Below are 27,599 nucleotides of genomic sequence, written 5' to 3' on the forward strand. Positions count from 1 at the left end.
CATCAATTCTTATGTAACTTTTCTTCATCCTTTGTCAGTGCAGTCTTTTAAATCCATGGAAGTGGTCAAGAATTTATTTTCAGACATAATAGATTTGCTGATTACCAATGCGAGTGATTTGATGTTTGGTGACCTCTGAGACTTGTTGGGTTTTGGACACCCGAGTATTTTAAATGAGTTGATAGTTGCAATAGCAAAGGCTCCAGGGTGCCAGGCAGAAATCACAAGGCTCAATAAAGGAGGCCAGGCTTTCAGCTACAATTATAAAGTCTGTTTCTGATTGTTCAGGCAGAGACATTCACATCAGTGACCTGCTGGGGGCCATCTTGTTCGGCTCCCACAGTGATCATCTTGTTGCTCCAAGAACAGAAGAGCAGGTACCGATGGGTTAAGAACTTTCTGCTGTCCTGTTAAGCCTTCATAAAAAGACTTCCTCGTTCCTGAAATGTCCTCTCTGCTCTTTACGCTGTGCTGGGAGACAGACCACACTTTCTGGGAAACACACATATTGATACCGCTGCAGTTGGACCTGTGTAACCTCTGCAGGGGCAGGGAGCTCCTTCTGATACCCGTGTTGATGCTGGCCAAATCCAAATGCAAAACTACTGAAAACATTTTTTTTAAATATAATGGAAATGGTAAAATGGTTCCTGTCTCAGTTGGTTATCTCCTTGTTGTCCTCTTTAATGCTTCTGTTGCTAGTATGATGAAAATAAAATCAACAAGCACCTCTGGTACTAAACTGACCCAGTCAATGTTTGGCTTGAAGCTAAAATCAAATAAAAAAATAATCTTTTGTTTAATAATTGGCTTAAAAATAAAAGGACATTACAGAAACATTAACCGTAAACATGTTATCCCCTTCACTGTAGTTGCTGCTGTTTGAATTCAAGATGTTTCTTGAGTATTATGCTTTTGCTCATAGTATAATCTGCTGATCTTAAAGAGTGAAAATCCATAGAAAATTTTTGGCCCTATCAAAGATCTAAGGTGAAATTCATAAGCCCTCTGACTCATCAAGTCCCAGGAGAAGTCATCAAAGTTCAAGAATAATCTCAAATAACCTCAAAGTTTGAGGCAGACAGGTGAGCACCGATGACGAATACCAATGCTGCTGTAACATGTGAAACACCAGCAGGCTTTAAGTGCCCATGACAGATGAAGCACAGCCAAGTGCTGTTTGATTTCTGCTGTTCTTTATTTGCCTTGGCTCTGTAACGAGACATAATGTCAGCACAGTCACTGTTTGCTGGACAGTTTAGTTCGCAGCGGGTTCAGAATCTGACGTTCTACAGTATATCCGCATAAAATCCTGCAGAGAATTGTTAATTTGCTGTTGGTTGTGAGTCTGCATTAAAACTGTATGCAGAAACAAAAACCACACCATAAACACAAGCAATCCCTTGAGTTCACCCTGGTGGAAAATTAAATCGAATGGTACAAATGTACAAGCTTTGATATTTTCATATTTTATTTTTTTTTAGCTAACAAATATCGTAAAGATTTTGTTTTATGTTTTTGCTTTATCACTTCAGCCTTTCAACATGATATAAGGCTCTGAATTGTTATTCTCATTTGGAAAACAAACATGTTTTTGCAAAAGAATTTCCTACTGGAAAGACATAAAAGGATTAATTTGTCAAACAAATAAAAGATATTCTAAAAATTACTCAGATGTGACTACACTTTGCTGCAGAACAGCACGGCTACGCAAAAGAACCAGCGTTTGTTTTGTGCTGGGATTAGTGAGACCAAAACCAAAATGGTGACAAGGCTTTTTTTTAAAGATGTTGATATCATTAAAAAAATCATTAAATCATTAATCATTAAAAAAAACTGTTCAAGTTCAGAAAAAATATTTCTTTTAAAAATAACTATTTAATAATGATAAGCACAGTATGACTGATGTGGAAATAAACTGATCAAGTTTTCTCTTAAGAATGTGAGCAGTGAAAAATGCTTTTGTTGTTTAAAACTGTCACAATGTACAGGTAAATATAAAGGATATCCTGATCCAATCCTAAGTATCACCTCAGCAACCTGGTCAAGCATATTGAGGCGGTCAGTGTCAGACTTTGATAAACTCAACAGATTATAAAAGATGCACTGAGAAAACTTTTATAAACCCAAACGAATTGACTTTTTCTTTTGAAGTCTGACCTGTAAGTCTTGACGACACACAATTAATTGGAGTCACACATATATATTTTACAAGCAAAATTATTAATGGGTCTGATTAAAACAGAGTGTAAACATGCTAATCTTAGCCTGGCCTCTAAACATGGTTTTAATGAAGACAGTAGCTGTATGTGCTAAATGTTGTATACGTTCAGAAACACAACTAAGCACATTTCAGGTTGTGCACTCAGGATATTACAGCCCTCTAAATCATCTAAACCTTCCCACCAACTTACATTTTCTCCAGATTATAAACAAATAGAACCCAGCAGGAATACTAATGTCCAATGATTTTATGTCATAAAAATGCCTTTTAGTTTTATGTAGATGGAAAAAGACTCAGCAGGTAAATACAACTCCATAATATCTCTTTTCTACACGTAGGAGAGGAATAGGCAATTCACAGAGGGAACTCTGAAGTGAGCAAGCATCATGCTGATGATTAATTTCCAAATATTATTGACCCTCTAGGGTTTGCTGAAAGAGTAGCTCCATTAAAAGCTGTTTTTAATTCTCATTTTCATTGTCCTCATTGGTGTTTGGGTTCAATTAATCACACAAATAATTGATCTCACAATTTTTACACAGGAAAAAAAACCTTTCACTGGGGAAGCGCAGAGCTTTCTAATAGACTGCACACAATAACAGAGAATCAATTTAACTCCGACTGCGGCAATAACATCCAATACTGAAGATTAATGTTCTCATCCTCACAATTCTCACTATACATCACTTTATTTCCCACATAATAAAAATGCCTGCTGAGTGAGCTCTAAAAGATCAAACAAACCCAGATACTAATTTGTGGAATAATAGGAGAAACATGCTGTAAAAACACAAATATAGTAGCTTTTTTACAACGCTTAGTGAGGAAGAAAAGGGAACAGAGCATACAAACATATCAAAATGCCTCACAGAAAGGAGACTATTAAGTTTTTGCAAGAATCTATGCTTCAAACCTTCTGCTGCCCGTTGTTGCTATGGAAGACAGAGACGACGAAATGAACTGTGAAAGTACACATATGCATTCAAAACATGCACACAAAAGGAGACAAAAACATGTTTCCTACCTGCACTGGCATGGCCCACAGGTTAGGACAGAGGAAAAAGAACCACATGAGCTGGTTGGTATCTATGGCAACCAGGTTACAAATCTGAGCGACGGTGAGCTCTCCCATGGACATGTTGGAAGTGCACAGGCGCATGATTTTGTTGTAGATTTTTGTCTGGGGAGAAAAATTATATTCCGAGACATTACAACCAGAAATATCATTTATTTCGCGTAGCTTTTAAGCCTAAATAGAATAAACTAAAGTGGTGTGTGACAGCAAAATGATTCAAGGGAAATGAAAGGAGGAAGGAAAAACTACACCTGCTTTTAAATCCTTTAAGAAAGACTAAAATAGAAAATGTCCCTTGCATTTGTATTCACCTCTCTTTACTACATCACATCGCCTTCAAAATTCACCTATTTATTAAATAGGACTCTTATGAAAGAGTCCATCTGTCTGCTGTTTAATCTCAGAGAACATTAGAGAACAAATAACGTCATGAAGACGAAGGAATACAGCAGAAAAGTTAAGGATAAAGCTGTGTAAAAGGTTAAAGCAGGGTTATAAAACAATATCTCAGGCTTTGGACGTCTCATGGCCTGACCAGCTGAGCTGACAGACGTGGCAACGAGAACGTGATTGAGAGAGGCAGTGACCGCCCATAAAGAAGCTGTGGACGGGACCGCTTGATGTTTTAGTGGCAGGAAGAAAGCCAAAGTTGAAAAGCAAGCCAAAAGAGGTCCAGTTTGTAGTTTAGTGGTATAGGAGCAATCACATAGAAGGAGCTCTGTTCACATGAGACCAAATTTGGATGTGAATCTGAATTTAACAGTGATTTTAAGCATCATTATGACTAATTATTTGCTAATTTTAATACAGAATTGCATCCTAATGTGTCTTTATGACTAAAACTGAGTTTTCAACCAAGAGGATTGAAAAAGGGTTAATGTATAAAAATCTCTGGTGGACATCTCACCTGTATGGCTCCTCGCAGGTTGATTCCAGTTTCGATGGCGACGTAGTAGGAAGCCTGGAGGAAGGTCCTCTGCAGGAGGAGAGCGATGAAGAGCAGCACTGCCAACACGTACGCATTCTCCAGGAATTCTTTGGATGAAATAAAATAGATGCCAAGAAGCTTCATCTGTAAGGACAGGAAGCAGAGGGAGAAATAAAAACACTGAAGGATTCTTTATCGTTATTCAAGCTGCAAACTCAAATTCAGAAAGAAATCCTCAGTGTCAACAATGCCGTCTCTTGTGTGAGTACAAAACCTTCAAACAGAAGGCATTTTGTAAATAGGATAAGGTATAGCCCTCAAGGTTTAACCACATTTTCAGTGGAAATAGATCATCCTCTATAGATTATTACTGATGACTGGTTAATTTGTGCCTCAATGTCGGATATTTCTTTCTTTTCTCCAGAGTTAAGTTGTCATATCCTAAAGTGGAGCCACTTTTCAGCTACTCTGTTAAACTGAGCTGCTATTCTGATTACATTTCATGGACTCAAGAGCCCTTTTGTGATTCTATAATTAAGTTTGTACATTGAAGCTCACATCTGCCTCCCTGAAACAAATACTCAATATTTCTTTGGTGCCGGAAAATGCCTGAATGGCTCTGAGTCTGCACTGTGAGGAAACTAAGAAGCTCAAAGAGCTTCAGCAGCAATAGGTCTCATAAATATTTGAACAGTTTAGCATTAGTGGATGGGGAAAAAGGAGAATATCATACGTGTCTCACCAAACTGTGACCTTTAAGAGCCAAAGATGAGGCTGTCAAAATTCTCAGTTTTTGTTGTGGTTGTGATTCAAAATCCCCCAAATGTTTAAAATATTTTTCTTTAAATGAAATGTATTAATTAATTATTAATTAATTATGTTATTGTGTTCTATTACATGCAAAGTGGTGCTGTTTTCACTGCAAAAACAAAAAATCTTATTTTGTCTTATTTCATGTGCATCATATCTCAGTGCACTTTAAACATAACTAACCTACAAGTAACTTTTAAGTAAGAAATAGCAGCTTGTTTTAAGTCTATTATTCCTTACTATTGATTTTAAAAAGTTCTGGTTATGTTGGCAGAAATGTATAGCAAGACATTTTTCCCATGTTTAAAATGAAATAATTTACCAGCGGAACAAATATTTCCTCTTCATAATAAAGGAATTATTGACTGTAAAACAAGCTCCTTTATCTTGCTGAAAAGTTACTTGTAAGTTAGTTTTGTCTGCTTTTCAAGCGTACTAAGATATTTGCAAATAGAGGACCGAATATAGTTGGCAGGATGTGGTGTTTCTGCGCTCCAGAAGGACTCTCACCGGTTGCTGGATGGTACGATTGTCTTTGCTGATGTGGTGAACGATGCCAGAGATGCAGAGCGGGCCGGCGAAGCCCAGCAGGTCAGCCATGATGCGGAACGTGATGCTGAGGATGAGAGGCCTGCCGAAAGCTTTCCTCAAAGCCAGCCAGATCCACTTCGGACCTTGAGGTGCAATGCCCTGAGGCTTCTGAGCGAGAGGTCAAAAAAAAAAAAAACCAACTGGAATCAAAGCGGTCAGCATGGTAAGTGAAATTATTTAGGGATTATAACCAAATTCCAGAATTAAGGCCAGACTGGACAAATACTCTGCCTTGAAATCCAAATTATTTAAGGTATTTGCCCCTGGATGCATAATTTTGACCTTCTGAATATAAGAAAAACAAATCTACAAATTTAAATTTGTACACGAATCTTAGTTTCCCTTCATCTTGCAGTTTTTTGCATGGTAAAAAGAACAATTTAAATAAATTACTAAAAGTCCAACATTAATATAAACTCTTGGCAGTGATGAATGGATGTAAACTCCTCCAGAAAAAACTGTGTTTGCTGAATGGAGCTCATTTAGAGTGGGTGACATACAATTATACTTTCTTTAAAGGGTTTTTAAAAATATAAATTATTGCGCATATTAATCCTCATCTATTAGTAATATTATGTGTCACCAGCTGGTAATTTGCAATAAAATTGGATCATTTCCTCTTGCTGCAGATCCTGAGTCTTCTCCAAGGAATTTAACTGGCAGCCCAACAAAAGGAAAATAAACTGTCTCAGATTTTTAAAGAGCAATAATAGAGCAAAGGGAAATAAATGTGTGGGCCCAAAAGCACAATTAAATGAAGTGCTGCTCCTTCAGCTGCAGCAGAAAACCACAAAATGAGGGGAACTCAATGGCTGCAGTCACTCTACATCTACAGAGGATGTGATGATTAATGGAAATTTCTGAGACCCTCAGATGTGTGCAGTGTGTATAAATGCTGTGGAAATAATCGTGTCAGCAATGCAGAACATCAGACAGCAAATCAATTCAAGGTAATTCTTACTTTAAATGCTTCAGTACATAAATAAAAAATAACCTGGTATTTAAAAAATCTATTTGAGGCTGTAATTTATTCTGAACACGTTGAGTCAGATAATTAGAACTGATCAGAAGAGAACATCTGGACCGTCATTTTAACAGGATGCTGAGTGAGTGTGTGTGTGTGTGTGAGAGTGTTGGTGTGCATTGGGGTGAACATGAGTGAGTCATGCTCAGATTTGTGAGAACAGACGTGACTGCTACCATGTCTCCATCTTTCTATTGGAGCTCCTAGTTTTCATGCGTAACACACATCGCCGTGCGCATCCCAGTTGCGCACACAGACACAGATCTTCTGCTCCTACCCCAGGTTCAACAGCTACGGAGGATTTTGTTTCCTTCTCACACTCTCTGAGCAAAACTAGCTTCCCATGAAGAGCAGCGCTTTCAGTCCTTCAGGGGTCGGGATGTCACCTCGTTCACAGATAAATGGGAATGACCCGGCGTCTTCAGACCCCCCTCTAAGTGCCCCGCTGCCACCGCCCTTCCCCGGCACTCCCCTGGGATCTCTCAGCCTTTCTCTCATCCTTCACTCCTGCCGGAAGGAAGCGGAGTAGCGGTCACACCGGACGAGTACGCAGCAGTGACGACTCTCGGATGAACCAACAAACACTGGAAAACAACGACCCTGTGGAGAAGGCCCTTTACGTCTGACCCCTGACACGCGGTCCATCAGTAAGACAGAGGGAGTCCCAGAGCAGAGCAAATGAAGGAAAAAAGAAGGATTTTCAGCTTAGACAGGCATTAGGACAAGAATGGCTCAGGGTGCGATCAATAAGGAGTCCAGAGAGACGAAAACTGTCTCTAATACTGTTAAACTTTCCAACCAAACCAGTTACATTTTTATTATCACTTAATATTACACTTACATATTTTTCTGGAGATTTTCTCTAACAACATTACAGAAATGTCATAATAGTTTAACAATTTATATGCATCATTTTTATAGGAACATTTTCTTTTTTTTAAGTGCCAAATAGAAACATTGTAATATTATTTTATCTTTATCATGTAGTGGAGTGTTAAGCAAAACACACCTGCAGGATACTTGGATAAATTTTTCTTATTCAAAAGAATGTTGAGATTTTGTTTCCTTGTTTCCCCCAAAACCCAAAATGGAGTTACCAAACAACATAAGCGAAACATTTTCAAGATGTTTTACCATATAAGTCAAGCTTAGCAACAAACACAATTAGTAGCCAAAGCTGAAAATGTAAATTTATTTCCAAGCACACCTCCTTAATTTTTTATTATTTATTTGTAGTGTCTGTCTGTAGGAAAACAGTTCAATTGTATGGGTGTAAAACCAGAATGGGTCAAAGCATCACTTTTAACTCATCTGCAAAATTCAACAAACCATTAATAGTGTGAATCTGCAATGGCATAACACGGTAAATATAATAAGAGCCATAAATCCACCTAACACCTCTAACAGTGCCAAGAGACAAGCGCTTTGCAACATGTAGCTACAACTAAAAAATTGTAATATAATCTAAAATAAACAGACGGGAATGTAAAGAAACATTGTGCAAACACAGATACAGGACATGCCTGATTGCATTTTCCTGTTTACACTATCGGAAAGCTTACTGCAAGCCCAAATAAAGTTTAATAATCCCAGAGCAGACCGGGCTGAATCATCTCATGACCTGCTTTCATATGAGAACAGCTGAATAAAGTAGGACTGCAGGGTTCAGAGGTCACTCCCTGCACACGTCACACAGGCTGCATCAAAGATATTCTTCTGAGACATTAAAAACACAAAATTGACAGAGGAAAACTGAATAAATAAAAATGTGAAGTCGGAGCATCCAGGAAAAAACTTCATACACTCTGAACACAGAATTACTTTGATTTGATTTAGAAGTGGAAAATCTGATTTTGGTTCCCACTTAAGATAATTACATTTAAAAAAATGCAGCTTTAATTTTGTTAGCTTAGATGTGCATTTGCGTCCTAGTAGGTTTGCAGTGAATGGACAATCTAGTGTTTTCTAAAGACTCTTGGCTGCACCTGATTTTAGGGGCATTAGAGAAAAGGAGTTTAAAAACAAAGGCACATAATATTTTTCCTAAGTATTTATTAGTAAAGCATTTTTAAAACCATGTATCATCTTCTTTGAATACACAATTCAAAACTATGTGTTAATAATCACATAAAATCTTGTTAAAATGCACTAAAACAGTTCACTGTTATTCAGGAATTCCAATCATTTGCAGAGTTACTTGTTTAATTCATAACTGAACTGAAAAACTAAACTCTACAGAAATCTGTATTATCTAATTTTCTCACATAGATCCAAATTTTATGCATTCTGTGACCAGGTGCATGTATCTTTTACAGCTCACCTTCTGCTCTTCAAATTCCTGGCGGAGCTTTATGTAGTTGGTGAGCGCCCGCATGGCGATGGGGAGTTTGCCGATGACCTTCAGGTCAATGGGCCGCCTGTGAGCCGACGTGATGAACGTGTTCATCCACCAGTAGGTGGCTTTAGACAGCAAGTTGACAAACGGCTGCAGGAAACGAACGCCGAGGTCCTGGAGGTCTTCCGGGGGCTTCACTTCTGTCGGATTGGCGAAACACATGTAGCGCTGCGACAGAAAGGAGAGGTCTGATTATTGCTCAAATCAGTCCCCAAGACATGGCAACAAAGACCGACCGAAATAATTTGGAAAAACCTCTGATTACAGAGAAATCTAAACTTGCAGCAGCTTTTGTTTGGAGAGCTAAAATGCAAAAGATGTGTTATTTAAACACACTATTATTAGTGGGCTTAATCACAGCTGCTGCAAGATAAATCACATTCATTGTACATAGATAACAAGCTGTCTTATAATCCAATGACAACTTGGGAAAGCTGAACCGTTGATAAAAACCTTAGCTGAAGCTTTTAAATGAAATAAAAACTGAGAGTTAAATAATTGACACGATAAGGCTTTCGCACTTACTGTGTGAGGACAGAATAATGTGCTATATATTGCCACATGTATCCGTATTAAGAAATTAAGGGAAATATTAGTAGTTGTATTTAAAGTTAGCTCTTGGCATGAACTTGTGTATGATTAAAATTAATTTATAACACAGTTTTTACATTTTTATTTTCCCCATGACGACAGTAATCTCAAGAAATAAAGTCACAAATAAATCACTGACAAAAAGAATCACATAATCATATAAGTAATATTTAATTTGGATAACAGTTTCAGGTCATATGAAGGCCAGATCACTTAAATCCTTATAACAGAGCAGATAACAAACAGAGCTTCGACAGGCTGAGCGTGATGGAGTTTCTCCCCGGGGAAACCTGCACACTAACAGATGTTTGCTCAGATCTGGGGTTAACACAGATAAACACGCTAAAGTGTCCACAGGAAAAAGACACACAAGTGTACACTGTACTGGCATTTTCCTTTTTATGCTCACAAAGGGTCAGGCAGGCTAGGCTGTAAATGTTAGAAAATGAATAATCTTATCGTGAAGGCACGACTTTGATGTAAAAATTGATCAAATGCTAACAAAAGACATGATTAGGATGCCACTTGAATAAGTTGAGTTTAAAGGTCTGAAAGACATTTAAACTGTAGGAGACAGATGTCAGCTGCAGCTCTTGTTGTGGTTAATAAACCTGAGAGACTCTTTGCTTTTATAACGATTCTTTTTGCATTGTTTTTTAATCGAACTGAAAATCATGGATGTTTTGATATTTATCCTTTAATCAATTGAAATGCCAATGTTGATGTCTAATTCGTCAACTTTTTGTTGCTAATAGTATCACTGTGGACATGTCAGTAGTAAACTTGAAATAAATTTTACCTGCAAAAGTCTGTATTTCTGTATATGTGTGTTGGTACCTAGAAAATACGTGTTTTTGTTGCTTTCACATCAAAGCAGTAATATCCAACCAAAGTCACATTCACCAGTATCAATAAATCTATACTAATAGCTCATTAAAACCCACGCAGCAATCCTCCAGCCTAATGATTTCCATCTCAATGCATACTGCATCATAAATCAAACATTATCTTTGCTTAAAAGATGACACACACACACACACGAACTGCTCACCCTCCCCAGTATGACGTTGATCTCCACAGCCAGTAGGAGTCCATAAAGCAGCACCAGAAGTCCAGTGATGCAGTAGCGGAGCTGCCTAGGGCCGATGCCGTGCTCAGTGTACTTTGCGAACTTGATGGTCTTCATGATGAAAGCCAGCACCCAGTAGATCAGCAGGGCTGTGGAACAATCACAAAGACCAGAGAGAAGCAGCAAATCACAAAGCAAGCAGATAAGATAAAGAAACTGACTGGAGGGCAGCATTTAAGTTAAAAGCCACAATGTTGACAGGATGATGAATCAAAGTGTCAAAACAGTGCCATGGAAAGGTATTTATTACACCACTTATGTCACTTAAAAATCACAAACAATAGTGTATTTTATTCAGATTGTTCCATCCTTGTTTGTAATTTAATCTCAGTATTAATCCAGCTGTTCTGCTAAAGGCATCAGAGGTTTGTTGAGAACATTGGTGAACACACAGAATCATAAAGACCAAAGGACACAGCAGACGGGTCAGACATATTGCTGGGGAAAGTTTAACCCCTTAACATTCACCCCCAAAACGCTTACATGTGATCCACTGACAGCTAAAGCAGAATTAGGTTATAAAAACGTCACAAGCTTTCAGCATCTCATATAGCTCTGTTACAGCCATCCATCTGAAAATGGAAACAACATGTCACTGCAACAACATGACATGATGCACTGGCTGCCTATTTATTTAAGGATCAATTTAAGTTTGGGTTGTTTTTAAGAGTTTTGGTGACTTGTTTAACTTTTAACGGAATGTGAGTTTGACATTGATTGTTATTGCATGCTATTCAGATGTTGTTGTGCTATTAGGACTTAACTCTGTCCTGTAGTTTACCTGGTTTTACCTTGATTTATAAATAAACACAGTATGGTGTAGCTTAGAGCTCTTTGTAACATGTCAGACCTGGCAGGGAGAACATTACTCAGGGAAGCAGCCAAGAGGCCCAATGAAACTCAGAGAAGCTGCAAAAATTTACAACTCAGTAGAATCTGAGCAGGAAAACGATTAGTGGCGCACTCCTCAAATCTTGTAGTAATGGAAAATTGGCAAGAAGAAAGCCATAAGAAATTCAGCCTACAGTACAGTTAACCAAAAGCCCCTAAGAAGACAGCAAAACCACAAACTTCTGCTTTAACATCTACAAAGCGCCACATTTGTGTAAAATAAAGTACATTAAAGGTGGTAGTTTTAACATGGCAAAATATGTAAATGTTTAAAGGGCATAAATACATTTGCAAAGCACTTTAAATGTTTTCTTTTTCACAGTATGCAAGACAGCTTACCTAACTCCCAACCCTAATTTTGTTTCTGGGGGAGTTTATCTTCAAGTGCACACCTAGCAGCTTTCAAGGTCACCAATTTTAAAATAGAAGATCAGCGTGTCACTTTTGTTTTATGAGATTTTTTGATAGGATCGCCATCAAGGTCATCCCAGATGGTTTACTCCAAACTCTGAGAGACTCAAAGTAAAAATAGCAGGGGAAAAAAAGCATTTCCTATGTATCGTATTGACAGGGAACATAAGAAAAAAGATCAGTGAACAACATCCATCCAAACACTTGCTTATATGTTTTGTAATGAAGAACTTTGATGGCATTACTTTATCAGCTGTGAGGGTCAGCGCCACAGCCTCCATTTGAAAGATTAATATCTGTCTGGCTGCGACATGGAGACTTAAAGGCAAAGGCAGCTTGGAAACTTCATGGGAGTAAAACAGCAAAGGCTGCATGCAGAAGAATTAATGGAGAGAAAGAAGCAAAGAACAACTACACCAAAGGAAGAGGAGCATCAACAGAGCAATTGTTCCAGGAGATAACTCCAACACGATGAGGCCTGAACTGTGATAGTTTATTCATTTTTCAGCTGAGATCATTAGAAGGCAGATCCCTGAGATCACTGTGTTTCCACAACAAAACGTCACAATATTAAATATGCAAACAAGAAAAGAGTTCATTCCTCTCACAAAAAGACTGGAGCACAATTCCCGTAGGCACCTTCTCATAGAAATTACCTTCAATCACTAAAACTCTCATCTGAAACTAATGAACTATCCATGTGCAAAATGGCTTCACAAGGGCCCACATAACAAAGAATATTCAACACAACAAGAATCCCTATGAGAATAATTCAGAGAAAACTGATCTGTGAAGGCAGACTTGATCAACACTATTGAAGCTGTTGTCACTGCAGCAAAACATTCAGCCATGTTTTTAACAATCATGGCTGTTTTTCCTGTTTATTATTAGTAAAGCTACAGGTAAGGTCCCTTTGTTGTCTTTCTTGTTCACATGCTGTTTCTCAGAAGTAAAAAATAATGATTGTAAGATAATCATTATCAACAACACACTAATAATAATAATAATTGTTGAACCACAGCACAGCAAGATAGGCTGTGCACATTATTTTATAGATTTAACAATTTAGTCTTTTCACCAATAGCAATAATGTTCACAGTGAAATAGAGGCTGTGTCTGCTGCTGCTAGGACATGTCCTGTTATTTGCTCTACACTTTGTCTACATCCTATGTTGTATCTCATATATCCATGGTAGTCATTGGACTAGTCCATACATTTCAAAATGTTCAAAGTAACGCAATATGACTTGAAGCACAAGAAGTAGCTACGCTAACCTTAGCCTAACTCTAAAACAAACCGCTAAACATGAAAACATCATCCGGTGGGGACTGAATTAAGATTACTAAAATCTGGCCTGCAGAAATAGTTTGTGGATAAAATATCTGTCACTGTTGGGAAAATTATTGGAAATTATCTGCAGATAATCACAGTCACCATGTTAAGCATGTGATACTGATGGAATATCATACTGAGACTCCCTGTTTGTGAATTAATCAGGTCAAAAACTGATTTAAAGTTAGATCTTTGGTCCCAGCTCCACCACCAGGACAAATTTACTTCATTTCTTAAGTGATAGCTATTAAGAACCCCAAATAGAAAACAGTTTGTCCTGGAGTTTCAAACATGTGACCTTCAGATACTGTTCATTTACTGTAAATGTTTTTTTGTTGTTTTGTTTTTGTTTTGCAGTTAGTTTTTTTTAATCCATTTTGTCTTTCATGCTTATCTCTTGCACACAGTGCAAAATGTGCTGTCATGAGTACAAGCTGAATTGAAATTGAGTGAAATCTTTCAAACTGATAACCTTTGAAAAACCTTCAGAAAGTCTGGAAAGCTATTGATCGAGATCACTTTACAAGATAACAAGAATGCCTGGGCACTTTGAAACAAAACAGCAAGAAATTAGAGGTAATGTACAACCATCTGCAAAGTACTGAATACTTTATAAACTCAAACGGTGCCAAGACTCATCGCAGTCATGAACATGTCATGACACAGAAAGCAACAACCATGGCAGCTGGTCATGGTTTTGGGAGTCTGTTAACAAACTATAAGTTCCTATTACAAGTTAATAGCAAATTTTACTTGTTGTGAGAGTAAGCAGAAAATTTAGTTTCTCCTATTGTTAATGGGTTATTAACAAAATTAATTATAACTCTCAGGTGGTTGCTATGGAAAGAATGAAGATTTAACCGCTCCTTAATCTTTCCCTTCCCCTCCCCCAGGACTCTTGATAAATAGTGTTGCCACTTTTCAAAAGGAATTATTGATCAGTGAGTTTCTGGTGCTTTAATGCATAATGATCTACCATCTTGTCTTGTCCCTGATCTATCATCAATAGCCTAATGCTGCATGACACAGTAAGACAATTTAGTTCTGACAATGGTAGATGCAATTTAAAACCTGAAAAAATTTACTTGATATGAGCACTACTCACTAAATTATAAATTTAGGAATGTATATGAAAAAGGGTGTGTCTCCGTTTAGGTATTAGGTAAGTTTTTTGCTACTGTGTTTTCATCAAGAAAGAAAGCAGCTTTGATTTGTCTTTTCCTAAGCAACAAGATGTCTAACATTTTATGCAAAAATACAGAGAAAACTCCTGTAAAAACTGCAAATTCTGTAGCACTTTATCAGATTATGCTAGGAGTAGAAACCTCCCTGAGGACTTAAGGAGACTTTACCTAAAAGCAGTTTCGGGAAGTTGGAGGTCTCGATGTTGTGATAGTAGACAATCGATGTGATGCCAGCCATGAAGGCCAGAGCTGCAGGCATGTACAAATGAAGATGGAGAGACACGGTGAACCTAAAAAAGTTAAACAGAAAAAAAACCCAAGTTAGTAAATACTTCAGAGTGATGACAGAGATGTTGACGATACTCTTGTGTATTTCTGAGATTCAGTGACGATGAGCGCCAGCAGCAGAGATCTTTAGACTCGCCACATGTAAACAAAAACATTTAAATAAAGACTCTCATGACATCAGGCCCTCTCTAGAAGAACAGGAAGGTCAGCCTAAAGAGGGAACTGAAGAGGCGAGCAGATGGAGAGCTCTTCCACCCAACTAACAACAACTCACCATCCTCTAGTCTGTGCAAAAGATTGAGGTGCAAAAAGCACAAAAACACACTGACTCACTGCTTTTGACAACAACATGGTGCAAAAAGAATCCATACAGAGAGAGAAGAAAAACATTTATTATGTGATCGATTTCTAACATCGCAGATTTATTACACATGTAGGACACTGTATGATATAATTTTACAAATTGAACTGATGCACATGCTGTTGTTTTGGTTCCAGCAGAGCCCAGTAAAGTCGTTGCAGCTCATCGACTTGTTTTTATTTGGCAGCAGGGAGAATTGGGACACAAACTCCAACACTTGGCTCCAGCTGACCTCGCCCTCGTGGTGCCAGCTGCTGGGGAAGCAGGTGGATGACAGGCTCAGTGTTAGAAAACTCAATATCCTCTTCTAACCTCATCCAGCACCCACTGAAATGTCCTCTTGAGTTAATGTCAAACTGCATCGCTTTCCAGAGTCAAATATTTAGAGACTTCATATTTAGAGACTACATTTTAAGTCAAATTTAATGTATAAATACAGATGTTCACAGTGAACCTGGACTATGGATGGTTGTGCAGATGCTTTGTAATGTTTAGAAATTTTGCAGTTAAATTTAAACAGTCATTTTAATGGGCTTATGTGCAACTTTGTCTTTTAGTTGCCACGTTAGAAGTTATTTAGGGACCAAGCTTTTTCTGAAATCCAGCTTTCAGTAAGCTGAATGATTATAATACTCCAGGAGTTCTCTTGTTTTAACATAAGATCTTCCATCAATGTAGTTCACAATGAACCTTATTCAATCCTACAAATTCATGGTGCATAAACCCCGCAGTAATCTGTGGAGGCCAGACATACCTCCAAACTGTTCTGCAGTAAAACAGAGCTACAAAGTGTACTACATCTTAATATCCCCATAAGCAAAGAGTTTCTTCCAAACAGCATTGACACATTCTCCAATGTGCTTTTTGGACTCCAGAGAAGATCCTCCTTCGATTTCTATCCAGGTCTACCCACGATGCCAAACGTGATCGCTGCACATCGTAGCTAATCCCAATTGAACACTGTTGGGCAAATCCAATAAGGACATTGATGCAGATGGTGAATGGTGGTCAGGGAAGTGCCAATTGCAGTTAATTGGATTCGGCTTCCATCGCAGGTGGATAACAGTGTTTGATTAGATAATAAAATCACTCTGAGGAACTACAGCCTCGCAGTAATCAAGAAGAATCCCAGATGAAATTAAATTATAGGGCACACAATAAAACGCGGAAAAGATCAGTTTTCCTCCACAGACGTAAAAGCCAAGACATTAAACCACTGAGGTGAATTTAATCAACTCTGGGTATGCTTTTTTTTCTGATGCAGGGACTGATACATTTATTTAAAACTGTAAAACTACCTTTTTCACTTTGTAAATTATCTCAGCTGCCACACTATTATAATTTCAGAAGTGCAGCATTAATGATTACTACAAAATATCACACATATAATCCATTAAAATGAGCAAATGTAGTGAAAAACAATTCACACACACAAAAAATGATCAATATACAGCCATGAGAAAAGAATTATGCATACCATTAAATATTTAGTTCTTATAAAAGCATGGTTACATATTATTGTGAGTTTTTTTTCATTATTATTATTATTTATCTCTGGAGAAGAAAGTAATTTTATAACAGATAGACATGAAATATCTGGTTGTTGTACTCAGCAATTGCCTTGTTGCTGAAAATATGCTATATAAATAAAACTACCCTACCTTACCTTACCTCATAAAACAAAAGATATAAATAAAAATCCTTTTTCTAGACAAGGAAAAATGATGACCCTCTTAACTAAAATAGCTTCAGTGAGATTCTTCCTAGAGCTTCTTATATAAATTTGAGAATAGTTTTTCCCAATCATCACCGTCGGCTATGAGATATTTGAGGGATTTTTTTAATGTACAGCCAGTCCTTGGTGGATTAGCTGGCATGTTTTTAGTTTTTAATCATTGTCATGTCGAGAATTCAGTTCTACTTCACTAAGTACTAAGTATTTCCAATCCATGGCACATCCACCTCTAAAATCACAGCTTTTTTCCAGGAACGCTATTTTGGTTTATGCTGAATATAAACTAATTTATTCCTCACCAGAAATTTCATTTTGAAATTTACATATTAAAAACCTTTCTCAGTTTTTAATGTTTTTTTTCTTCCACTTAAAATTTTTGGTATTGTTAAGTATTATTAGATATTCATAGGTTTCTATAGCTTGGAAAACACATTGCTATTCATACGATGCCTTGTTTTTTTTTTCCACAAGAGTGCAACCTGTGTGGCTGAAATTATAGCGAGACAACAAAAGTACAGTATTTGGGTTTGACATACCCGTCGGAGACGATGCCTTCTGCAATCTCACAGACGAGGATGAAGAGCAAGACGAAGGTAAGGAGCCAGCGCAGGTTGTGTCCAGGAAAGTGAAGCCAGGTGCTGTGATGGATGTGAACCTTTGAACTCTGGCTGCCCCAACCTGAAACCAGAAAGACACATTCTAATGAAAATATCAGAAGTTATCCGAGACGTAGACCTCAGCATCTTAAAAACAGACAATGATTGCGTAAGATAGAATAAGATAACTCAGATTTTATTATCTGTGTTAATATGAGTAGATAAACTTGTGCTTTGGAAAAGTAACCTTGTTGACTTTATGCCCTGTGTGTATTAGTAGTTACCTAATTACAAACTATAATCTGTAAAGAAGGTTGAATAATTTAGATAATAAACGACAAAAATGGCCGCCTGCCAGAGTTTAAGGAGCTTGTTTCATAACCCTCTTAAATACACTGGGCGATCCCTGGCAGGCGGTGAAAGCAGCTGTATGGCTGCCAACCTCAGAATGGTGCTTCAGCCATTTGCTTTATTATTGTCACTTGGACAGATGTTGGCTTTAACTCAGAGCATAAAATAAGCAAGGGTGAGTCATCAAAAAGCAGTTCATGTGATAAATATCAACCTCTGCTGTAGAAAAACTCTTGACTTATGATGTTACATAAGAGACTCTAGTGCTTTTGGCACTTTTGCCAGTTTATTTCACTCTGAAGTGTTGGCACAGACTGATCTGCAGCACGTCTTTTCCTCCTCAGCTCTTTTTCACACATGCAAATTCATTCACTCTGCTCAAGCGCTGTTCAAAGAAAAATGAAGTCAAATATTGTGGAAAATGGGCATAAATCATTCTGCTGCTTTCGCTTTCGCTGCATATGCAAAAGCTGAACTAATTTACATCAGACAAAATGTGTAGATGTCAGGAAATCGCTGGCTGCTTGGTTGAGGCTCATCTATCAGCAGTTTTGGAGGGCTTGGAAATGACTGAGCTTAAATAATCCTCCTCTCTGATTGGCTCCGTGATGCTAAAGGTCTCTTGGTGAATACCTGTCCATCTCCCCAGTCTTTATTTGAACACTAGCCTTTATGTAACTCTGTGAATTGGTGAGCACCAGCTGAGAAAGACATTGCACAGCTTCAGGCACAATGGAGTGCATCAGGCATCAGGCTGCATATAAACAGGTCTCTGACTATAAAAGGTTTTGTCAGGTGAGCCGAGAAGATGTCGCACCCCCCGAGGTTTGTCTTTAGTGGAGAGGGTGCTGATGAAAGCACATCAGCACAGGGTGGCTGAAAACCCTGCAGGTTTATTATTCGCTTAAAGGTTTTTTTCTTTTAGCTACAATTTGTGCTTTAACCCTTTGAGGATTTTCAAGGATTTATTTAGATTTTGATGGTGAAAAACAAGTGGAAATGGTCTTATGCCCAGGTCATGCATGTCGTTTACACATACTAATCAGTGGTGTTAAGGTGTTTTGGTCTTTTTTTTTAATGTTTGGTTTTGATGTAATTCTTTATCGACAGTGGAATGACACATAAATATGATTGCAACAATTTTTAAAGACAAAAAAATATAATTTATCAAACATGATCAACTAACTATACACAAACTCTCACTTATATTTAACAAAATGCTGCTTACTAAGTTGCATCCGAACCTCATGTGTTTTTACCACAATTCTGACTGAATATTTGTTCTCTCTTCTTGGTAGAAATGGAGGATTTCCTTTAACTTGGTTTGTTTCTTAGAACTAGTTCAAAAATAAGACTTTTTTTTTAGATATTGTTCTATTTTAGAACCAAGCTGTGTTCAGGTTTGAAGCATCTGACCCAAACTCAAACCTTAAATGCAAAGTAATTCATTTGGATGTTCAAGAGCAACCAGTATTGCTATCCAAAGTGAAGAGCTGATATAATGAGACAGTGTGGACATTTGCTCCTGCCTACTGGGAAGAAGCCATCAACTTCACCTCAAATCAGCAGCTTTATAGTGGAAACTTGGAAATATCTATCATGTATTGTGAGTACAGAGGATCCGAATGCAAGCAGGAGACACACAAAATGACACATAACTTAAAATTAGTGAGTCAAAACAAACGCAAACACTCCTACTGATCATAAGAACTCAAAGATGACAATCCCAAATACACATAAAAACAGGTTCTGAAAGGATAAACCCAATTTATATTAAGCTTCTGACATAATCCCTACATTAAAGTGAATTTATGAATTAATCCTAAATTCCAAGATTAAACCAGGAAACACATTAATTTCAAGTGACCCCTACAATTCGAATTAGCAGATAGATCAAGTATCCATTGTTTGACTTATCTTCTAATCTTCTACATTAATCAATTTAGACATTTTGATCCCACTCTGAAAGAAAATAACGTCTAAAGTCGGACTTGTCAGTGGAGAAGCCTGAGTGTGTGTGGTCACAGCAGTGAAGTGTGCAGAGAGCCTTGTTACACTCCACTGATGACACTAATAGAAAGGCTAGCAGCCAGGAAGGTGAGCCGTGGATGTGTAACCTAACGCCAGCATCATTTTTGCCTCTGTGTCCTGCAGCACATACCATCAGGAGGATCACACTGGCTAGTCGAATGCAGCTCTGTGAAGGTGTTTTGTTCGAAGGCGTCAGTGTAGATTATCAGTCATGAAGGTCAAGCTTCAATAAGAGACGACTGAACTTATTTACTTGACTCTTGACATTCTTTTAATCTACAATTCTTATACAGGATACAGAAATTATGGCCTTCAAGGACATTTGGACTTAAAATGCGGTTACTCCGGTCCGCGCTGTGTTCCTGTTTCTGTTTCTTGTTTTTAATGGTTTTAAGTCTGATGTGTACATGCTTAAACTGGATTAGGTTCTAAAATAATATACATTGTTGAACATCTGTCAGTTAAATCCATCATTAGAACATTAAAGGGTTTGGCACAACAACAGAGAAGAGACAAAGAAAAGAGCTAACGACAGAAAACAAGTAGAAGTCTTTTTTGTGGTTTGCCAAAAGTCACAGCATATATGTGGGAGAAGATGATCTTCCCAAATTAAATTAAAAAATAAAACTATTTTTTGGTGGAAATCAAAGCACAGTAGTTACCTCTGAACACAGTATCCCAACAATAAGTCATAGTGGTGGAAGAATCATGTTATGGTAGACAGATTGACATTTGGCCAAAGTGTTTTTCTTTAAGAGCGATTGGGAATCTAGTCAGTGTTGACAGGAAGATATAAATACTGTAAGAAAACCCTTTAGAGGCCACAAAATACTTGAGACTGAGGAGGACGTTTAGCTTCCAACAGGAAAACAGACTTAGACAACACATTTTAATGTCTAGATGTGTAAAGCTGGTGGAGAATTGACCCAAAAGACTTGCAACTGTAACCAAAGCTAAAGGTGGTAGTGCAAAATACTGAGTCAGAGAGGCCAAGTACATGATATGCCACACTTTTCAGATTTTAATTTGTAAGAAACTTGTAAGAATCTGCATTGAAGTTATTTCTATTGTACCAATATGCATTTCATCCTCCCTTATTTGCTTTAGCTTTGAGAAATAATAAGCAATGAAAGGAGCTTATTAATCAACCATGATTAGTTAAGATGTTTAGACTCGGTACAAGAAACAAGCTATCAGCAGAGTTAACATGGAAAGGTAAACAAACTGGAAGAGAGACAATAGCAAGGGCACGCAGAGAACAAGTAGGAACCTATCGATCTGCTTGTGCTGACATCCTGTGTGGATGCTGAGTGTGTGATATCTGTGCAGGTCAGTGTAGTGCGAGGATCTAACCGTCCTGCTAGACTCACCAATGAAGAGGATGGGAAAAGTGATGAAGAGGAGAAAAACATGTGGGACCACGTTGAGTGCATCGAGGAAGCAGCCGTTGTTGAGAACGCCCCTGTCCACATTGTAGGCCGACGAGTTGTTCTCACTCCCACAGAAAGCCAAGGACATGGTGGATCCGGGGCTCTGTCAGGAGGAAATGCCGAGGAAAAAAGGTGGAGAAAGAGGAGAAGGAAGAGGGGAAGACCAGAGACAGAGGAGAGGAGGGGAGAATTTAAGGCTGACGCTTTCAGAGCATGTTGTCTGTTCAAAGGCAACACCGCATCTTCAGATCCTGCAAATTCCCAGCGTGACCTCCTTTCGTTCTGATTCAGCTCCAAAATATCAGATCCAGTGGAAACTAGGAGACAGAGTCAGAGTCCAGTGCAGCAGCAGCAGCAGCAGCAGCAGCAGCTCCCTCTCCTCTCTGACTGCCTAAGCAGCTTTTCCCATGTTGGTGAGAAACATCTGCATCCCGTCCGACTGCAGGCTGCTGACATCCTCTAAGTCTGAAGCTTTGTGCACAGCTCTGCACGCCCCGGTAGGACGCATTCAGACACCCTCACATCGCACACAAACAGGCTCACATGCAGAGCAGCGGCGGCATTCTGCAGTACGCCAGCTATTCCTGTCTCTTTAGAGTTCAAAGTCGACCTTGGATGACGATAGGAAAGGAGGGCAGAGAGTGCAGGCGTGCTGGAAGTGTAAGTAAGAAACACTAAATGCTGTGGATGAAGGCAGGGGAGAACAGAGAGAGGGAAGGAAAAGAGACGGGGGGGTTTCAGCTGCTGGATGAACAGTGCAAACGTCACATCAGAGGTACGTGAGAGGCATGAGCAACTGCTTATAACCTGGCTCAGAACGGCACATTTTCAGGGGCATGCATTATCCTACGCTTCATTCCTTTATTTAATGCTATGCCTGGGATATAATGGGCTGTGCGGGGTCACTTAAATATTTCTGAATTTTAGGAATAGGTTGCATTGTGCCTCAAAGTCTTGCCGGTAGCGTAGTGGCAGCTGATTCATGGAGGGATAAGAAGAGACCACATGGGAGCAGAGTTTTGATAATCCATCTGTGGACAAGAATTACCTCACGAGATTTTCTTAGCAGTAAAAACAATTCATGCTTAATGTTTTCCGTGTTGACCCTGATTATGTCAGGAAGATAAGCCTAATATAATAAGCAATTCACACGAGTGTGAAAAAACAAAGCTGAAAATATTTTCTCAAGCATGTTCTCCAGCTTTTAAACACTTAAGTCAAAGCCAAAAGGACTTAAAATGTAAGTTGGAGGTTTTACTAAATATTACAAATGTCGAGTGGAGGTAAAAATTTGTCACGTAAAGACACTTTTGCATTTACATGGTCTGTTTTCATGTGCTTACTGAAAAATCCAGATGTGTGTAGGAGGGAATGATTGCATTTTCCATTTGAAAAAGACTCACTATGTCTGCTGTTATATAACACAATGCTGAGTCATACACCTGCAGAAGTTTTCCCAACATTTACATCAGAGCCCCGTTATAATTAGTTGGGAAAGGAAAAATAAAAAATGCTGGGTCAGTATTCAGGGATCTCAACTTATTTCCTAAGACTATTCTTTAAATAAGTTCTAGCTGCTTGATAAAAATGTAGAAATTGTGTCACACAGTCTGTTCAACAGAGGGACACAGACCTTTACAAGCAGCTCAGTTCAGCATGAATAGCGTAAGCTTCTCACTGGATGATGGTGGAGCAAAGCAGCAATATCACAGTTCACTTTATCTCAACATATTGCTTGATTACATTACTTCATCTAACTTCAGTAAAATGCAAAAGAAATATGCCAAAAGTATTCATACTCTGAACTTTTTACCATTTTGTCATGTTGTAATGCATAATTGTGAAATGAAAGGAAAGTTAAATATAAATCTGAAAAGTGAGGAGAGCATTGGGATTCATTCAGCTGCAATTCTTTTGGAGAATGTTCAACAGAATTGGACACAAGATTTCAGAAGTTCTCCTTTGCATATTCAAATCCTAAATAGATCACTGCTGGTCGGGTCGGAGAGCGTCTGTTTCAAGTCACAACAGAGATTCTTAGTTGGAGTCTGGACTGGATTCAGCTCCTTCAGTATTCACATCAAATGTAAACCAGCTTTCCTGCACCTGAAGAAGAAAAGCTTCCTATCTGTATGATGCTGCAACCACCAAGTTTCACCCTGGGTGATGCGTGTTCACAGTGATGTGCAGTTCTCTGCCACATGAGGCATTTTCCAGAAAAACTACTTTGATCTCATCTGACATAGCGCCTTGTCCTGCATGTTCATTGTGTTCCCTCCATGGCTTTTGTCAAACTTCAAACAGGACCTCCCACGGATTACTGTCAACGATAGCTGCTTTTTTTTTGCCACTTTTCTTTAAAAAACATAATTATGGAGAGTAAAACTTCTAATATTTGTGCTTTCAGCAATTTCTTCCATCTGAGCTGTTAATCTCTGCAGCTCCTCCACAGTTGGGCCTCTTGGCTGCTTATTGCTTAATTAATGCTTAATTAATGCTTTTCTTGTCTGATGTGTCAGTTTAGGTGGATATATTGGTTTCATTGGTTCCTATTTAGGGGTGCCAGAGTGAAGAGGGTTGAATACAAATGCATGACACACTTCTCAGATTTTTATTTGTAAAAGAGCATCCATAATTCTTCTTCCAATTCACAATTAGGTCTATGTCGGTGTACAAAATCCCTATAGACCAGGGGTGCCCAAACCTTTTGAGACCAAGATCTACTTTTTCTCTCACCAGCCAGCTGAGATCTACCTCATGACACAAAGACATAAAAATTGTAAATTAAACTCTATTGACTTATTTTATATGCGAATATACATCAGTTATAGCAGAAATATTAAAGTGATAGAAAACCTAATGCAGTTTCTTCCTCAGTGGGATTCTGACACTGGGAGGAGGTTACTGGTTTCTCAGTCACAAGCTGGTTGCAAACCTGAGGCCAACAGGTGTCAGTCAGTTATGGTAGATCTGAAATTTGGTTTGATGACGTCAATATGAGAAGCTACAGACTGATAGGAGGAACCAAAGAGCTCTGTAAAGGTAAAGGCAAATCTTCTGAAGTTGGGATATAATTAATTTAATTTCACATAATTATCGCGGTAGACGCCATTTGTTTGTTAAAATTTAATTAAATATATTTGTTTTATTTGATGTTTGTTGTGAATGACGTAAACTCACAAACGAACGAGGTAATTAGTCCAACGTTTAGAAACTACAGCGGCTGTAATGCGCCACAGCAAAGGTAAACAAAGGTAAAATAACCTGAACAGGTGATCAACTCAAAACCACTCCTACCTTTTTACTCTCTCTCTCTCTTTGTCATTTAAGCACACCTGTTACCGTGGCAACCGCCTGCGCCCCGCAAGACGAGCAAAGATTACGTTAAAAACATAACATTCAGTCCGTTACGATATTAAGTTTCCAGGCTTGATATTTATTTCTCGATTATTAATCAGCGCTACCCTGAACACAGCGATGGTTGATCAGCTAATTTAAACTCCAGCTCTGACTCAAAGTCAGTCGGTCTTTGAGTCCTTTTTTTTTTTTTTTGTAATAAACACCTTGTTGAAACAATAATTACTGAGAATATACATTTTAACAAGTTTTGTTGATTTTTTTTTTTTTAAAGATTATTCTTTAATGAAGAACGTTTAGGATCTTAGTGAATATTTTGATAAGCGCGTCAGAAGAGGAAGTGTTTTGTCTCAGCGTCCTGACGGCGTTCAGTTTGTCACCTACTGAGGAGATCGACTCAAAACCTTCCAGCGATCGACGTATTGAGCATCCCTGCTGCAGACCAACAGGCGTTGTATTTTAAGGCACTGAAATAGAAGGCATGCTAGAGGGAAAATAATTCACTTGGTGCTTCGTTTTAACTCACAGTAAAGGAAGCTCACATTGCCTGCCTGCCCTCTGCTCTCACATCCTGAGCACAAAGCTGATTTCCTTTAAAAGGATAACATGGTAGCACCTGGAGGAAAGCGCAGAGTAAATGAAATACCTCACAAGTCCAGTAAGAAAAAAAAAACTTAAAACACTGACTTATAAAGGGTCCAGCAAGAAAGGTCAACAATTTGATTACATTTCTTTGATTCCAATTGTAATTTTTCAATTAAAAACATAGAGATTTTTGCAATAATGAACACAGAGTACTGTGCACATGTTTCATACCACCCCCTAATTAACCTGTTTATGTTTTCTAAAGACTTTTTTCACGTTTTTCTTTGGACTTAGGCTTTTGTTTCTCTATTTCCAGGCTCGTGCTTGTACCTGATGACAGCCAGAAAAATGAAGTTTCACAGATTCAAGTCATCACATTAGAATGTCTTGGTGAGAGGCTGAAGATCAAGTCAAAAAGTCTCACAACACTGGAGAATCCCTTGAGTTCAGGCAAAATGTTATGCTTGACAGGTGGAAATCAAATACAACTCGATTGAAAAAGAGTTGTGATAGAAAAGCATAACGTTAATAGGAAGATTATACTTCTGGGGGAAAAATATAAAGAAGAATGATTTGAAAATAATTGACTGATGTCACTAATTGAGAGAATTAAATATGGTTCATGTACAGGTAGTTTCTCATAGTTTCCCCTTTTTTAAAAAAGCTTTTTCTGTCTAATATATATACTTTTTGTTCAAATATCCAAATGTAATATGTTCATATTTGCATAAAGCAGAAAAGTTGAAAAAGTGCAGATGTTTTCTTCATTTTCTTTCCATTTGGTTGCAAGAAAAGAAAAGCAACCTATCTCGAAATTAATTACGTGTAACGTGAAGGAGTTGGTCGGTTTATAGCCTGATCAGTTAAAGTCAAACAAAATTTAATTTCTACAAAAAAATTTTACCTAAAATAATAAAAATGAACTGTCCCATCCAATGACCTTGGGTGAGTTAAAGCACCAGGTGGACATAAACACCGAGGAGGATAAAGGAAGCAGTGTCCGCTCAAATTGGGAGGAGCAACGCTATTAGACCCTCGTATCACGGGGCTTGCAGTAGGAGGTCCTAAAATCCACAAATACCACAATAGTATTTGGACAAAGCTTTACTTATGTACTTTCTTCAAACTTCACCATTATTACTGTCTGGACAGAATGTAACATTCAAGTGCACGGGGTAAGATAGGTGAAGATTGAGTGATGGGTAAACAATGGATCATTTTTTAAAATTATTTTTATTTGGAATGTGGAAGAGGAAGGCGGGGTGTCATCATATGCTCTCCGTCCGCTGTGACAGCCAAAAAAAAAAAAATTATTAAAGGCTGCACACTCTCCCATAATTTACCTCCTGACCAGAATCCCGTGATGTATGATCCTATTTCTGTATCACTGGATAAAATACGACCCGAAACGACTTGCATCAACATTAAACTGGAGTGGATTGTTTAAATTTATGTGGGCGACCTAGTTAAATTACAAGATCTGTCTCCCTCTTGCATATTTCCCACGTGCATTAATAGCATGAGCACTAAATAACCTATTGCTGCAGCCATTTGATGGACAAAGCGGATGCAACTCTTCTGTTTAAACAAAGGAAGTGTTTCTCTGATGAGCGCCCAGGTGATACCAGCACTTACCGGTTTGTATCGTGAGATCATTGTTGCAGCCCCTGACTTCAGCAACAGTCTTTAACGGTGTCACGTCCGTCGGTGGGAGGACAAAGAAGCACGATATCCCAAACTGCTGTCGTTCATGTGTTCAGAGCGCCGTCGAGCTCCTCGCTGTCCTGCCTGCGTCTGAGCGCCCGACCGCGGGCGGCGGTTTGCATGCGGATGCTGGGAGCTGTCCACGGTGCTGAACCCGGGGCTCGTGGAGGGGGAGGAGAGGCGAGGAAGGAGGAGCAGGAGGAGGAAGAAGAAGAAGGAGGGAAGGGGGCAGATCATGCAAGGCCACCTTTGGAATCTGTCATGGACCGTAGCAGCAGGAGGTCAGAAAGCCAAGCTCACAAACGCGACGCCACAATGAACCCGGAGAGGATGACCGCAAAAAGCGGTTATATAAGACCGGAGGGAGGATGTCCGATAAGCAAACCCAACTCATGTACTGTTACACACTCGACCTCTTTTTTCTCTGTTTTCCAATTTTTGGAAAAAGCATAAATAAAAACAATGACATTAGTTCTGCATGACATGTTAGCCAACATCAAGCTTATCCAAAAATAACACAATCTAAATTATGGCCTGTCGCTATTCAAGAAGGTCCAATATTGCCCCCTGTAGAC

At 38.5% G+C, this 27,599-nt stretch overlaps 1 protein-coding gene across 1 annotated transcript in view; it reads right to left on the reverse strand.

Moving 5' to 3' along the window:
* Positions 1-27,463, reverse strand: part of abcc8 (ATP-binding cassette, sub-family C (CFTR/MRP), member 8) — a 67,083-nt gene extending 39,620 nt beyond the window's left edge. Inside the window, 9 exon segments of the mRNA XM_032585511.1 lie at positions 3,249-3,404; positions 4,207-4,371; positions 5,548-5,736; positions 8,973-9,215; positions 10,690-10,856; positions 14,755-14,876; positions 17,507-17,648; positions 21,319-21,481; positions 26,956-27,463. Coding sequence (XP_032441402.1) covers positions 3,249-3,404; positions 4,207-4,371; positions 5,548-5,736; positions 8,973-9,215; positions 10,690-10,856; positions 14,755-14,876; positions 17,507-17,648; positions 21,319-21,481; positions 26,956-26,976 — 1,368 coding nt within the window. The 5' untranslated portion in view covers positions 26,977-27,463.
* Positions 27,464-27,599: the final 136 nt, after the last annotated feature.

This window comes from Xiphophorus hellerii, chromosome 2 (genome assembly GCF_003331165.1).
Source record: "Xiphophorus hellerii strain 12219 chromosome 2, Xiphophorus_hellerii-4.1, whole genome shotgun sequence".
In the NCBI taxonomy this organism is placed as follows: domain Eukaryota; kingdom Metazoa; phylum Chordata; class Actinopteri; order Cyprinodontiformes; family Poeciliidae; genus Xiphophorus; species Xiphophorus hellerii.